This window comes from Lactuca saligna, chromosome 2 (assembly GCF_052625555.1).
Source record: "Lactuca saligna cultivar CGN05327 chromosome 2, ASM5262555v1, whole genome shotgun sequence".
Lineage (NCBI taxonomy): Eukaryota > Viridiplantae > Streptophyta > Magnoliopsida > Asterales > Asteraceae > Lactuca > Lactuca saligna.
In genome coordinates this window covers 136,909,507-136,924,379 of record NC_136418.1, presented here as the reverse complement: position 1 = coordinate 136,924,379, position 14,873 = coordinate 136,909,507, and the positions used below count along the sequence as shown (strand labels likewise).

The following is a 14,873-nucleotide window of genomic DNA, read 5'->3' as shown; positions in this document are numbered from 1 at the left end:
CCGTTATAAATCTGCAATTTTTTCGAGGCAAATTTCAGCTACACAAAATGGCCACCAAATGCAGCATCCCGGCGATCGATCTACAAGATTTCCCCAACCAATTATCCAAATTGATCTCAGCATGCGAAGAATGGGGATGTTTCCGGCTATTCAACCACCACGAGGTCCTCCCATTGACGCTGATATCGGAGATGAAGGCGGTGGTCAGATCACTCTTCGATTTACCGGCGGAGATCAAGCGCCAGAACACCGACGTCATCAACGGAAGCGGATATATGGGTCCGAAGGTGAATAATCCGGTCTACGAAGCACTCGGATTTCATGACATGTCATCTCTTCATGATGTCGATTCCTTTTGCTCTCAGTTGGATGCTTCACCGGATCAAAGGTAGTCATCCCTCTTTTGTAACTGTAAATTGATATTTCACGATCACCATAATCATCGATAATCGATCAACGGCCTTCATTTTCAGTATGATATGTAGATAAAGAAAAATGGATTTTTTATGGATTGATTTCGATGATCTGAGATGCATGAGATTGATAGGAACTTGGTCGCTTTCATGGTGTTTGAAAGAGATGAATTTTCTTACAAGTAATTGATCCGGAAAATAAAAATAAAATAAAAAATTGAATGATGGTTATTTTTATTATTAAATTAACATAAAATATGTCGCAAGTCAGAACTATCAGTGATAAACATGTTAAAGAAATCTTGAGAGAAAGTCATTATTTAAAATTAATATATCATTTTGATTCATTTGCTAATTGATTTTAGGTTATATCATTTTGAAATGTATAAACATATTTCATATATATTTATTTATATTATTAAGTATGTGTAGCCCTCCCTCTTTGAGGTCGATGGCTCAAATCTCGTCGTGAACGTAGGTGAATTTAGATGTTAGTTTGGAGTAGATTATATATTATATTTGCCGGTTCAAAAAAAAAAAAATATTAGTTAATTGATGTTTTTGTTAAGTTTGCTTTGAAAAGTCAATGTCTTATTAAGGAACATATTCTAAATTTGATAAAACTAAATAATTTTTATGAATTAAATATCGAAAATTTATATTGAACAAATATAAAATGTACCGTACTTAAGAAACCAAAAAAGAAACATATTTTTATATTTAATTTAAAATCGCAAACTTATATTTTTAAAATAAAATAACAACATACTATTACTCTTATAATAACGTATTTTTCAAAGTAACACATCATTTTTTCATAACAATAAATATATTTGTATGAGAAAAATAAAGATACATCTTAAAAATTACATCGCATAAAAAATAAGAAGTAACAAAATGATGTTTTTGTACTTTCAACTTTATAAATAAAATGTAAAACGAAAATATTTAGTTATGTATTATAGTTTGAATATATTAGATTAATTCTAGACTACAAGAATTATTTATATATTAAATAAAATATATTTGCAAGATAATTAAAATATGAAAGTTTTAAGTTTTTTATTGATATAAATATTACATTTTCTATGTTTCTTTTATCCTTTTTATTTGATTTGTAGTAATTAATATAAATTTTAATAGGCTTATTTAAAATTTCACAAATGATCCTTTAATGAAATTCATAAATGATCATTAAGTAAGTTTCACAAAATAGTAGATATAGTCCTTATAATTCTTTCAAATTAACATATTCATTTAACGAGCGTTCATTAAAATGAATATTTGTGTGCGATATTTGTTTCAAAGGAATCATTCATGCAAAAAAAAAGGTTTCGTAAATTTTATTTTGTGATTGAAAAGCTTAAAGACTAAATGTGTAATTTTGGCTAATTTTTATTTCATATTAATATAAAAACCCTTACATTTTTCAAAAAACTACAATTTTACCATTGTTTTTTTGTGCAATGAAACCAGAACTTTGCAAAGTTTTTCTATTTTTGTCTTTATTATCTGTTATAAAAGGTTTTTCATATTATATTTATTCGTAAAAATATGAATTTAGAAATTATAAATATTTTTCTAAAAACATACATATATATTTTTACATATTTAAAAAGTATAGATATACTTTTTAAATGTATAAATCTATATTTTTATTTTTTAAACTATCAATACATATTTCTTTTATTTTTTTAGAAGCATAAATACATTTTTTAGAAACATAAATAAGTATTTTATTTTATTTTGTAATGTATAAATATGTTTTTTTTTACTTTTACAAAAGTACATATACACTTTTTACAAGAATAAATACGTATTTTTATGTTTTTTTTAAATAAATATAATTATATATATATTTAAATATAATATGTTTTCTTGAAGTATAAATACATAATTTTATGTTTTTAGAAGTATAAATATATTTTCTTTATATAATGACGTTTATATTTTATGTCTAATACATATTTATGGTTCTAAAAATGTATTTTTAAGATTTTAAATCGTACCAATAGACAAAAAAAAAAACTCGTATTTAAAGACATATCATTTAAAAAAAAATACAAATAGGATTTTAGTTAAACATTTTTTCCGTGTATAAATAAGTTTTTTCGGTATGAATATGAAGAAAAAATATTTACGTAAAAATGTTAAAAAAATATAAAAAAAAATTATTTCTTTATTATTATTATTATTATTATTATTATTATTATTATTTTAATTTTATTTCATAGTTACTTGTAAACTTATGATAAATATTAAAAAAATTTTAAAAAAAATGAGAAAAAGAAAAAGAAAACTGCAGTGTTTTGTTTTTAACACATCATGTTAAGATAAAACCAAAATTTTTAAAGAATCAAAGGTTTTATGAGAATAAAAATTGATTTATATACAATATTATTTATCTATAGACAACAATTTATGATTTTTAAGGTTATACAGTATAAAATATATAAGATATGAATTGTTGCATATTATTCAAAAAGAACCAAAAGTTTAGGCTTTGTGTATATGACCTTGGGTTTTGTATAAATGTATATTTTTAATAGAGATACAATCATGAGATACTGTGGAGCAGTACATGAATTATTTATTGGGCTCGGAGTGAAACTAGCCGAAGGCTTAGGGGTAAAAAGTGGAAATATTAGATTCGAGAACTGGCCATCTCGATGCAGAATGAACAAATACCACTTCACCCCTGAAACTGTTGGTTCCCCTGGAGTCCGAACACATACAGATTCCGGTTTCCTCACCATCATCCAAGACGATGACGTCGTCGGCGGTTTAGAAGTCATGAAAAACTCCGGCGAGTTCATCGCCGTCGATCCATTGCCAGGCACCCTTTTCGTTAACCTCGGTGACATGGCAACGGTGGGTCTCCAAATTCCAAGCAACCTTTAATTTATGGTTTTTTTCGTTCCAAATTTCATTCGATTAAATTTGACGGGATGTTGATTGATCGATGTTACTTGAAGGTTTGGAGCAATAGAAGATTTTGTAATGTGAAGCATAGGGTGCAGTGTAAAGAGGCGAAGATACGTTTTTCGATTGCATCGTTTCTTTCAGGGCCGAGAGAGGCAGTGGAACCGCCGCCGGAGTTGGTGGACGATGAGCATCCACGTGTGTATGTGGCCACCACTTACGAAGAGTACAGGAATTTGAGGTTTTTGATGAAGCTGCAGGCAGGCGAAACTCTTGCACTCTTGTGCACATCAAGCTCCGACAAGTAATTAACATGGTTTTAATCGGTCTCAATATGTAGAGAAAAATGTGGTAATATGTTTGGAGTTTATGTTCAGAAAAATAGAAAACATGAAAATTACATATTTAAGATTAATAGAGGCATACTGCCTAAATAGTTATTTACGACATTCCAATGGAAGTTTTTTCGTAAACAATGTCTTTGTCAAACTCAAATCTCTATTATTCATTTGCATTTAGAATTATGAAGAACTATTTTTCTTGTTATTCATTTTGGTATATATATACCAATAGTAAGGTGTTGTTTGTTTTTTCTAAAGTAAAATGTTTACAGTCTGCGGACCATATCTGTAGACCTCTGCAGTAGAAGAGGTGGAACAAACGTTTGCAGTCTGAAAAATGAAGACTGTTTGTTTTTTTAACATCTGCGGGCAACTAAAATAAACTGAAATCTAAATAAATTGTTTTTTTAAAACTGCAAAGTGATTTTTTAATATTTTTATGACTTTGTTGTAAATAATTAACGAATATAGAACAATTTTGATGTATTATTGTATAAAAAATAAAAATAAAAATTATATGAATTAACGTATATATTTTAAAAAAACCAACAACTTTGATTGCAAAGTTATAACTAAACATTATAATTAATGATCAAAGAATTTGATATATAAATTGATGAAAATAAATTTTGATTTTTTCAATTAAATTCATTAAAAACGTACCAGAAATATTTTCTCGAGAAATTGATGATAGTGTATTGAATAATGTTTTATAAAATTTGGCAAAAAAATATAATAATATATTATGATTTTTTTTCATATTTATATAAACAACTTCAACGACTATTATTGTAATAAAAATTTATTTATAAATTTGTTAAAAATATCATATTTGTAATATCGAATGTTTTTTTTAAGTTTTGTATTTTTTTTCCAAATTGTTTATCATTAATATAGTTAGAAAAATTATAAATTAAAAAAAAAAAAACTTAAATATATATATATATATATATATATATATATATATATATATATATATATATATATATATATATATATATATATATATATATTTAGGTTAGAAGATGTGACAACCAGAAATTTTCATTCTGTACAAACAATATCACTTCAATAGAAGTTATAACAGTCACAGTTAATTTTCAGACTTTTTCGTGTAAGTTTGCGAAATTCAGGGTTTACACTTCATGAAATATCAGGAGAGTGGATGCACTAGAGTTTTGTGCAACACTGTTATTCCAACACTCTGTTGTATGAGAAATCATTTCAGGAATAAAAATATTTTCTACCAAAAATATCTCAGGACTATAAATAGAATTCTGAACCAAATTCATTCATTATTCGCATTTCCAACTAGAGAAAAGTCATTTTCTCTCTCACGGATCTTCAGGTTTTTATCCTAAAACGTGAGTAACTCTCTCTAGTAGTGTTAGAAAGCTTATTATGCTTTTATAACATGATTTAGATAGCTAAATAACTAGATTTAGGAGTTTAGTCCCCAAGGTGTTCTTGGGCGGTAAACTCCCGAAACAATGCCTAGCCTTTCCCCCGTGATATAATACTACCTTGGACTTTTATAGAAGTGTATTAGGGACAAGAAAACAACAAAGAATCACCCAAGTTTAGGTGTTCACGGCCCAAGATGATCTTGGACCGTGAACTCCAAAATCATGGACAAAAGGGTGCTTTTAAGGCACCTAAAGCCTTAGACATTTACTAGGAATTGTGTCCACTTAAATGAAGGACCAAAACACATCAAAAACACCCCTCAAAGTGAGTTCACGGCCCTAATAAGGTTCTTGGGCCGTGAACATCAAACAAAGGCACCAAAGTGTGCCTAAGGCCTTCATATGCTTGGGATAAATGTCTAAGACCTATACCACATGTGCAAGGGACTTGAAAGCATCAAAAACATCATTCCAAGGGAGTTTACGGCAGTAAACTCCAAAGGAAATGGCATTAGGGTCGTAAACTCCTCAAAGGAGTGTTTCTATGCCCTAAACCCTTCCAAGAATTAAACCACCAAGTTGGAATACTTCTAGGGATCATTTAACACCTCAAAACAACCAAGGACATTAAGTCTTGGAGTTTACGGCCGTAAACTCAAGAGTTTACAACCGTAAACTCCATGTGTGAGGTTATATGGAGAGTAAACTCAAGTATAGGGTCCTTTGGAACCCTAAACCCAAGTACCTTGTCCCACAATAGCTTAGATGCAAATCCTTAGGGCTTATAACACTTATATAAAGTGTTTATTATGTTCTAGGATGTCTTAACATTATCAATTAGTAACCTAAGACTAATTGAGTGCATATATGTGTGATTATATGTTCATTAGGATCGTAGTGTGTATACAAGTCCTTACTTGACGCCTAACAATCCTACACCGTTCAGTTCATCCAAACCACCATCTACAGGTGAGTTCATACCCCTTAATCAATGTTTTAAATGCTTTAATGGGGGGGGGGATACAAGTAGAAAACAACATGTTATTAAATCACTCATAAGTATTTTATAACTGTGTTTTCATCCAGCAGATTTCACATACTACAAAATGTGATGCATGAAATGGTTTTCTATCTTAAAATACCTTGATAACAAAAGTATTAGTTTTGAAATGTTTATTAACATGACATCAAGTCACTTTTAATTATTATTCAAAACTCTTAGATATCTTGCAAAACCATTACCTTTACATTCTTGAACAACCACTTACCTTTTAGTTAATTATCATAGGGATAGTTAAAAGAAACAAAACATTATTCCTATTACAAGGAATCACACAAGAGTCAGTTCATTCATGAGTCTATACTAGTACATTACCTGATACATGAGTACATCTACATATACTTACCTGATACATGAGTACGTCTACATATGCTTACATGATACATGAATACTTGTATCTCGGCTTACTAGGATGATTTATTAGTACTTTCTGTGTAAATTGTCCTTTCTATCCCAGTTCAACGGGATATCTAGGCGGGACTAACCATTCTGAATCCCATCTGATTAGCACCAGTGGTTGATGACCATCTACGGAGGTCTACGGTTAATACTTATACTAGGTAGATCAATTTTGGGACTAACCCTTCCTGCCCCCTGCTGCTGCTACAGAGGATAATTGGACATTCTTCGGATGTTCATTAGGTTATATATTCCGCTTATTGCGATGTTGTGTTAATCCTAATACCCAGTGATAACACTTACATTAGTACATTTTCCTATTTACTTTATTTTGTGATACATTCACATAAACGAGGAGTTAGACTAAGTACTTTTAGTACTAGTCAATAGAAAAGGAAAAGCTATCAGTTTTACTTACAAAACATTCGGGTCTTGGTAGAAGACTACATTGTCATAACAAAACATTCGGGCCTTGGTAGAAGACTACATTTCATACTAGTAGGAAATAAGAGATTTCTTAGGGTTTTCATACTTATATCAACTGTCTTACTTAAAGGTTTACATGACATTCATAACACTTTTTCAAAACAAGATAATGACACTTAAATACTTATGAATTCACCAGCTTTAAAGCTGATACTCTCTTTCAAAATAACTTGTATTCTCATGTCATCAGTAGACAGGTACGGTGGCCAGGTTTTGAGAAGACGGAGCAGACAAGTCTCGTCTTTTATTTTGATTATATATTTTTGGTGTCTTGTTACAATGAAAGAACACACATGTATTAAAACTTTACTTATAATGCACTGGATGGTGTTGTTGCTTGTTTACTATTTTATACTGTTGTGATACTGTACATGACGTCCTCCACCCCTGAACGTTTCCGCCGTTCGTGGTTTTGGGGTGTGACAGAAGATGTTTGAAGATGTTAGAAGACTCTGGTCCACATCTGCGCCAAGAAGAGGGCGCGTAGATATTTTTAGGTCTGCAGTCTTCAAAAAACAAACAGTCTGCGAAGGCTAATGTCTGCGCGTGGTCTGTGCGGCGTAGACAAAAGAGGTCACGCAGATCTGCAGACAAAAAACAAACACTACCTAAGTACTGATGGTCCAATACTTTTGTGGATTGTCATTGCAAATCAAATGGTCATATATTTAATCATTCAAAGCCACTATGATTACGAAAGGGTTTTTGCACTTTAGCACAACCAAGTTTGACGAATTTACATATTTAGTCATTCAAGTATTTTTTGTGTTCAATTGGTCCTCAATGTTAGAAAATACAGGCTAATTAAGAGTTTGAGAGAAATTGTATCTGATTTATGGGTGACATGACATGGTACAACAAAGTTTGGGGGAAATTGAGCAAAACTCATATGAGGTTTTTGGCACTGTAGCACAACAAAGTTTAGCGAATTTATACATTTAGCCACTCAAGTAATCGGTTGTCCGTGTATCAAGTCATATAATGATGTAATTGATATGTAAAATTCAACTTTAACTGTCTATTAAAAAATAAATAAATAAATAAATAAATAAAAAAAAAAAAAAAAAAACTTGAGTGACTAAATATGTAAATTTGTCAAAATTTGTTATGCAACAGTACCGAAAACCCTTTAAGGAATATTAACTTCGTTCTAATCATGTGTTTTACACCTCACTTATCCTTCAAACTTTGTTATGTTCAACCTTGTATCGATGTGTGGTCCAATCAGATGTGTGGTTCAATTACCCGTGGCTTGATCAAAGATACATATTAGCCGGTTAGTGCAACTATTTTTAGTCAAGTAGGTGTTTAACAACACAATGTTAAGTTCGAGTATATGATTAGAAATGAGCAACATATTTCAAAAACGAAAGCTAAAATGAAGTGGAAAATAGAGGAAATTTTTCAAAGTAATGTGGATAGGCATTGTATTCCAGATATTAAAAAAGATCTGAATTTTTTCGTATTTCTTGATAAGCCGAGGAAGATAATTTCTAGAGAAGTCGAGTAGCCAACGGTGATGAGTTTAGTCATCTCTAGAACGATTGTCTTATTCTCCACAAACCGTGACACAATCTCTCTAAGGACTAAGGTATGGATAGTTATTGATTGTTGTTTGTTACGGATTTGGAAATTCCATTCTTCCTAAAAATTTGTCTATTCAAAATTAAGTTAGAAAGCACATAAATTCTTTTAATTGGTTACAATCTCATTTTGTATCTTCAATCTTGTTCATTGCTTATTGTGTTGAAACCTTGTTTCGAGATGATAATTCTTGATCTTTCTGATTGGACATACTTGATTAAGTGTAGAGTTTTGGTTAGTTTAATTAACTTTTATGTGGAAGTCAGAAACTATAGTTTCTACATATATAAAAGTGTTCATCAAATTAGCTGGAAACTTTTAAAAATAAAAATTTACATAAAATAAAATTTTAAAAGATTGAGAAACTAAAAGGTCCTAAAAACTACAAAGCTACCACTGATTTGTAACAAAATATCAAATATAATTTTATTAAATTACATCTCACCATTAATCTATCTTTTTCTAGTTAGACAGTAAAGACAAAATTCGGCGGTATTTTTGGCAATTTGTCTCCTTGAAGCAAAAAACAAATCCCTCTCTGCAACTCCCCTTTATAAATTCCCCAATTTACTACGCAAATTTCAGCTTCACGAAATGGCCACCAAATGCAGTATCCCGGTGATCGATCTACAAGATTTCGATTCCCCCAACCAATTATCCAAATTGATCTCAGCATGCGAAGAATGGGGATGTTTCCGGCTACTCAACCACCACGAAGTCCTCCCATCGACGCTGATGTCGGAGATGAAGACCGTGGTCAGATCACTCTTCGATTTACCGGTGGAGATCAAGCGCCAGAACACCGACGTCATCACCGGAAGCGGATATATGGCTCCATCGGCAAAAAATCCGCTCTACGAAGCACTCGGATTGTATGACATGTCATCTCCTCAAGACGTCGATTCCTTTTGCTCTCAATTGGATGCTTCACCTCATCAAAGGTACTTCATCCCTCTTTCTGTAACTGTACATACATATTTCATGATCATCACTGAGAATCAGTCAACGGCCTCCATTTTCCGTATGATATGTAAATAACGATTAACGAGAAATAACAGGAACTTAGTCGCTTTCATGGTGTTTGAAAGAGATGGATTTTCTTACAAGTAACTGATCCTGAAATAATTGATGAACACATGTGATTTAACTGTATAGAAGTTTCAATTTTGACAGAGAGACGATCATGAGATATGCTGGAGCAGTACATGACCTATTTATGGGGATCGTAGGGAAATTAGCCGAAGGTCTAGGGGCCAAAAGTGAAAATATCGGATTCGAGAATTGGCCATGTCAATTCAGGATAAACAAATACCACTTCACCCCTGAAAGTGTTGGTTCCCCTGGTGTCCAAATACACACAGACTCCGGTTTCCTCACCATCCTCCAAGACGATGAAGGCGTCGGCGGTTTAGAAGTCATGAACAGCTCCGGCGAGTTCATCGCCGTCGATCCCTGGCCAGGCACCCTTCTCGTTAACCTCGGCGACATGGCAACGGTGCGTCCCTACTTCCTAAACCACCAAATTAGGGTTTTTTTCATTCGATTTAGATTTGACGCAATGGTAAATTGATTGATCGTTGTTACTTGAAGGTTTGGAGCAATGGAAGATTTTGTAACGTGAAGCATAGGGTGCAGTGTAAAGAAGCGAAGATACGTGTTTCGATTGCGTCGTTCCTTTTAGGGCCGAGAGAGGCGGTGGAACCGCTGCCGGAGCTTGTGGATGATGAGCACCCCCGTGTGTATGTGGCCACCACCTACGAAGAGTACAGGAAGCTGAGGTTCTCGACGAAGCTGCAGGCAGGCGAAGCTCTTGCACTCCTGTACACATCAAGCTCCGATAAGTGATGAACCATGGTTCAAAACTTCAAATCGGTAGCATTTTATTGAGAAAATGTTGCAATATATGTTAGAAAACATGAATATTACATATTTAATATTTAATATTAATATGGCATAGTGCCTAAATAATTTTTTTAAATATTCCAACGAAAATTTGCGTTGGTGGATATATACCAAACATAAGTAGACATTGTCATTTAGTGGCACCATTTCCAAGTTTTGTTATGTGCAACCTTGTATGGTTGCATTGTCATGCGACTTTGATTAAGGTTTCATATTCGCATAATTGGTGCACCTCTTTTAAGTTCGAGTAAGTTTTTAGAAACGAACAACATAATATTATGAAATTAAATTAAATGTACATTGCTATTTTTTTTGCTTAAAAGTGAAGTATATTGTTGTTTTTGCCGAAAATAAGTACATTGGTTTTTGCTTTAATTTAGAACTACATTGTTGTTTAATACTTAAACTAGGTGTAAGACACATTGCGTTTATAAATATAAGTATAAATATAAAAGTCTAAATATTTAAGAATTTTGAATTTATTAAAAAAATAATAATAATAATGAATTATTAAAATTAATTTTTTTGTGTTTTAAATTTACATAAATAAACAAAATAAACTAATAAGTTTTAATTTGGGATATTTGAAATAAGAAGTTAAATCCAATAATAAAATTGATATTCATTTATTACTATATTTATTGTAATTATTATATTAAAGTATTATGTGCAATTTATTAAAATAAAAAAACTTATAAAATGATATGTGGAAAAGAAATTAATTAAAATAACCACAAAATAACATTTATCAAATTGAATTAGAGTGTAAACAAAAAAAACTTTATTTATTAGAATAGAAATGAATGTCATGTGCATTTTCGCAAATAACATGTGATTAGTACCTAAAACCTAAACCCAAATTAGGTACTGATACTGAACCGGTATTGTATAGTATCGAATCAGATTCCATGGGATATCAATTTTATATATCTGTAATGGCGATTTTCTAGCAGTGTTAGTTGAAGTACAACTTGTACAAAATATTGAAACATTAAAGACTAACCATGTCAAATATTTGAAATTTGAATCCTCGGTGTGGATTTGTGTATACCATAGCCACGGGTTTTCTAATTTACTCTTTAATCTATCAAAAGAAAAATATTATAAAAAAACTGTGCAATTTAAAAGATTTATATAAGAAGAAGAGGCGAAGTCATTGCTCATTTAGAATGTTAAATTTTGATTGGTATATAAAATTCAGGAGGTGAAATGAGTTTTGTCTTTGTTCAAAATGGAATGTGACATTCCAATATGAAGGCAGACAAAGTTTGTCGTAGATATTTGTTTGTGTTGGGTTGTCGAGATTTTTTTCATTTTGAAATATATTTATTTATCATGATTGTATTAAAAAATATATAATTCTTTTAGAATGATGTTTCTTTGATTGTATCGAGTTGCCCGTCGGACGTCGGTGGTCATTAGAAGATATTTGTAAGTTTGGAATTAATATTATGCAAAAACTACATATTAGGTTTTCAACTTATAACTCATTTTGTTTACAATTTAGAAAGGAACTATAAACAAACAAGTAATTTTATATATAAAAAAATAAAAAATAATAAATAAAAAAGAATAGGATCTCATTAAACTTCTACAACCGACCAAGCTTTTGGTTTGGAATTTAAAGTTTTATTTATTATGCAAAATCAAAATGTATCCTTTAATAGATATTTCACAAAGAGATTTTATAAATTATAATTAATTATGTATATTGGGTTTCAAAAATGAAGGCGATAAGTTTAGATGTATTTATTTGGGTTACTTTATAAAACTATAACAAGTAGTATATTATTAGTTACGTAAGTTGTTCAAATTTTAGATGTTTGTTTAAAAAAAAAAAAAAAAAAAAAAAACATCTTCAGATATTTTATTTCTGTGTGGCGCAGCACAAACGCAACACTTTTTATCTCGCAGCTGTTTGTTTTTTAGAAGTTTTCGGATTAAAAAACATTTATGCGTGTTCTTCTTGACGCGACACTTGTTTTGTCTGTTCCTACCTTTTCCAACCTTTTTTTCTTCTTTTTTTCTTGCTAAAATATTGATTATATATAATCCTGAAATCTTACTTCACATTTTTTTTTCGTTTTTTTTTTGTTAATTCTTGTTGAATTTTTTTTTTATATTGAATAATAATAATTTGTTGATGAAATATATTTTAAGCTAAAATATCTTTATTTTTTGTTAAAATATCATTATTTTTGACTAAAATATCATAAATTCTTACTGAAATATTATACATTATTAAATTTTCGGTATTAAAAAACAATTTTCGGATTATAAAATCGATTTATTTTATTTTTTTAATATCTGCAACAGCATGCAGATGTTAAAAAAACAAACACGCTTCTTATTAGGGGTGGCAAAAGTTGACACGACACGACAAAAATACACGACACGAAACGAAATTGGGACGAAATCGAAATTCGAATTCGTGTTCGTTTCGTGTTCGTGTTGTTTAAAAAAAAAACGACGTCGTGTCGTGTCGTGTTCGTGTTTGAAATTAGAAACGATAACAACACGACTAAAACACGATATATACACGACTATAACACGATATTAAAACGAAATGAAACACGACTATAGAACGATACTAAAACGATAATAGCACGATAATTCCATTTTACACTTTATTAAATGATAGGTATTTAATAAATAATAATAATAGGTATTTAAATTTATGCATTAAAATAATTAAACAATTAAGGATTCAAGACCTAGGCTAGGCCTTTCCATCGGCTTCTTTGAAAACCCAAAAGACTTTTAGAAATTCTAATCGGCGTTTTGCATTTCCCCATTCTCAATACTCAATAGAACTAGAACCATAAACCGTTGATGGCGGTATTATTTGAAAACCATACGCAATCAATTTTGTTAAAGGAATCTTCAGTTCATTATTTGTTTTTAAACTACAATCCCTCAACCACAAGCCGACAATCGGTGATCGCAAAACCAATTTGCTCTAGCCGTTTCCTATTCTTGCTTCTCAAACTTGTTTCGTTTATGGTTTAGCCGTTCAGACAATCGCAATTGACTCATATACTTGCTTTATTGCTTCTCAAATCTCAACCACAATTGACGCAAGAAAGGTAATTTTATTATTTAATTTTCAAAGAATGTTGCAACTGGTTACTTAGAAAAAGACTTTTGTGAATTGTGATATCGTTAAGTACGCAAATACGTAATAGCACTAAACATTTGTGCACTCTTGTCACTTGCTTTTTTTTGTAGTTTCTTATACAAAAAGAAAATAAAAATATTTCTGTGATAATTCTTGATTGATTTTGCAATAAGGAGAAGTTGTATACGTCTTATCTCTTGATTACTTCTAATATTGCTCCATATTTGTTTCTAAGATACTTGATTTTACTTATACTTCTAGTCTTCTTGATTACTCTGAATTTTGTTGTTATTTTAATAAACTGTACACTCCATATTTTGCTTCTGATTGCTTTCTTAGTTTCATATTGCAGCTTTCTTTTAAATATTTGTTTCCAATTTTTATTTCAAACAGTTTGATAAGAAAATCGACATGAAGAGGGCAAAGCTTGATAAAACACATAATACAAAAAAGGCAAAGCTTAATAAAACAGATACACATTCTGCAACTGTAGCTCCTCAGGTATTTTATTATTTTTTTTAAACTTTTCCCCATCTAAATTATATAATTTCTGAAAAAGACCCTCCTTTTTTATTTTAGGATGTAGAACTTGAAGAAGAAGCTGATGACATTGATGTTGTGGAGGTAGATGTTAAAGTAGAGGGTGAAGAAGATCATGTAAAAATGGAAAGGGAAAGGTGGTCTAAGGTATGGAAGTATTATACTAGACTTCCAATTGGTGCAGATGGTAGGGAAAGGGCTGAATGTGATAAGTGCAAAAAAAGATACATTTGTGAAACAAAAAATGGAACAGGTAGCTTGAGAAATCACATTGCAAAGTGTCCAAGAAGGGACAAAAGTGACATAGCACAATTCAGTTTTGCAAAATCAGGTGGTTCAATTTCAATAAATTCCACAGTTTTTAAACCCGAAAGATTCCGTGAACTTATTAGTGAAGCTATTGTCAAGCATGACCTTCCCTTTAGGTTTGTAGAGTATGAGGGTATTAGAGAAATCTTTAGTTACTTAAATGAAAAAGTTACCACAATTACTAGAAACACCGCTAAAGAAGATGTGCTGAATTTGTTTAAAAGAGAAAAAGGAAAACTCAAGAAATTGTTTGAGTTACTTCCTGGTCGAATTTCATTAACTGCTGATTTGTGGTCTTCTATTAACACAGATGGTTTCTTGTGTGTTACTTCTCACTTTATTGATGAGGAGTGGAAGTTGCAAAAAAGAATTTTGAACTTTCAATATATGCCA

General features: G+C 30.8%; 2 protein-coding genes across 2 annotated transcripts; both read left to right on the top strand.

Moving 5' to 3' along the window:
* Positions 1 to 3,777, top strand: LOC145029114 (2-oxoglutarate-dependent dioxygenase DAO-like). Its single transcript, XM_078977734.1, has 3 exons — positions 1 to 388; positions 2,963 to 3,284; positions 3,389 to 3,777. Exons 1-3 carry the CDS (start codon positions 48 to 50, stop codon positions 3,641 to 3,643), a joined length of 918 nt encoding a protein of 305 aa, XP_078833860.1. The 5' UTR covers positions 1 to 47; the 3' UTR covers positions 3,644 to 3,777.
* A 5,357-nt stretch (positions 3,778 to 9,134) lies between these two features.
* Positions 9,135 to 10,589, top strand: LOC145031744 (2-oxoglutarate-dependent dioxygenase DAO-like). Its single transcript, XM_078980354.1, has 3 exons — positions 9,135 to 9,552; positions 9,785 to 10,106; positions 10,202 to 10,589. Exons 1-3 carry the CDS (start codon positions 9,206 to 9,208, stop codon positions 10,454 to 10,456), a joined length of 924 nt encoding a protein of 307 aa, XP_078836480.1. The 5' UTR covers positions 9,135 to 9,205; the 3' UTR covers positions 10,457 to 10,589.
* The last annotated feature ends 4,284 nt before the right edge of the window (positions 10,590 to 14,873 follow it).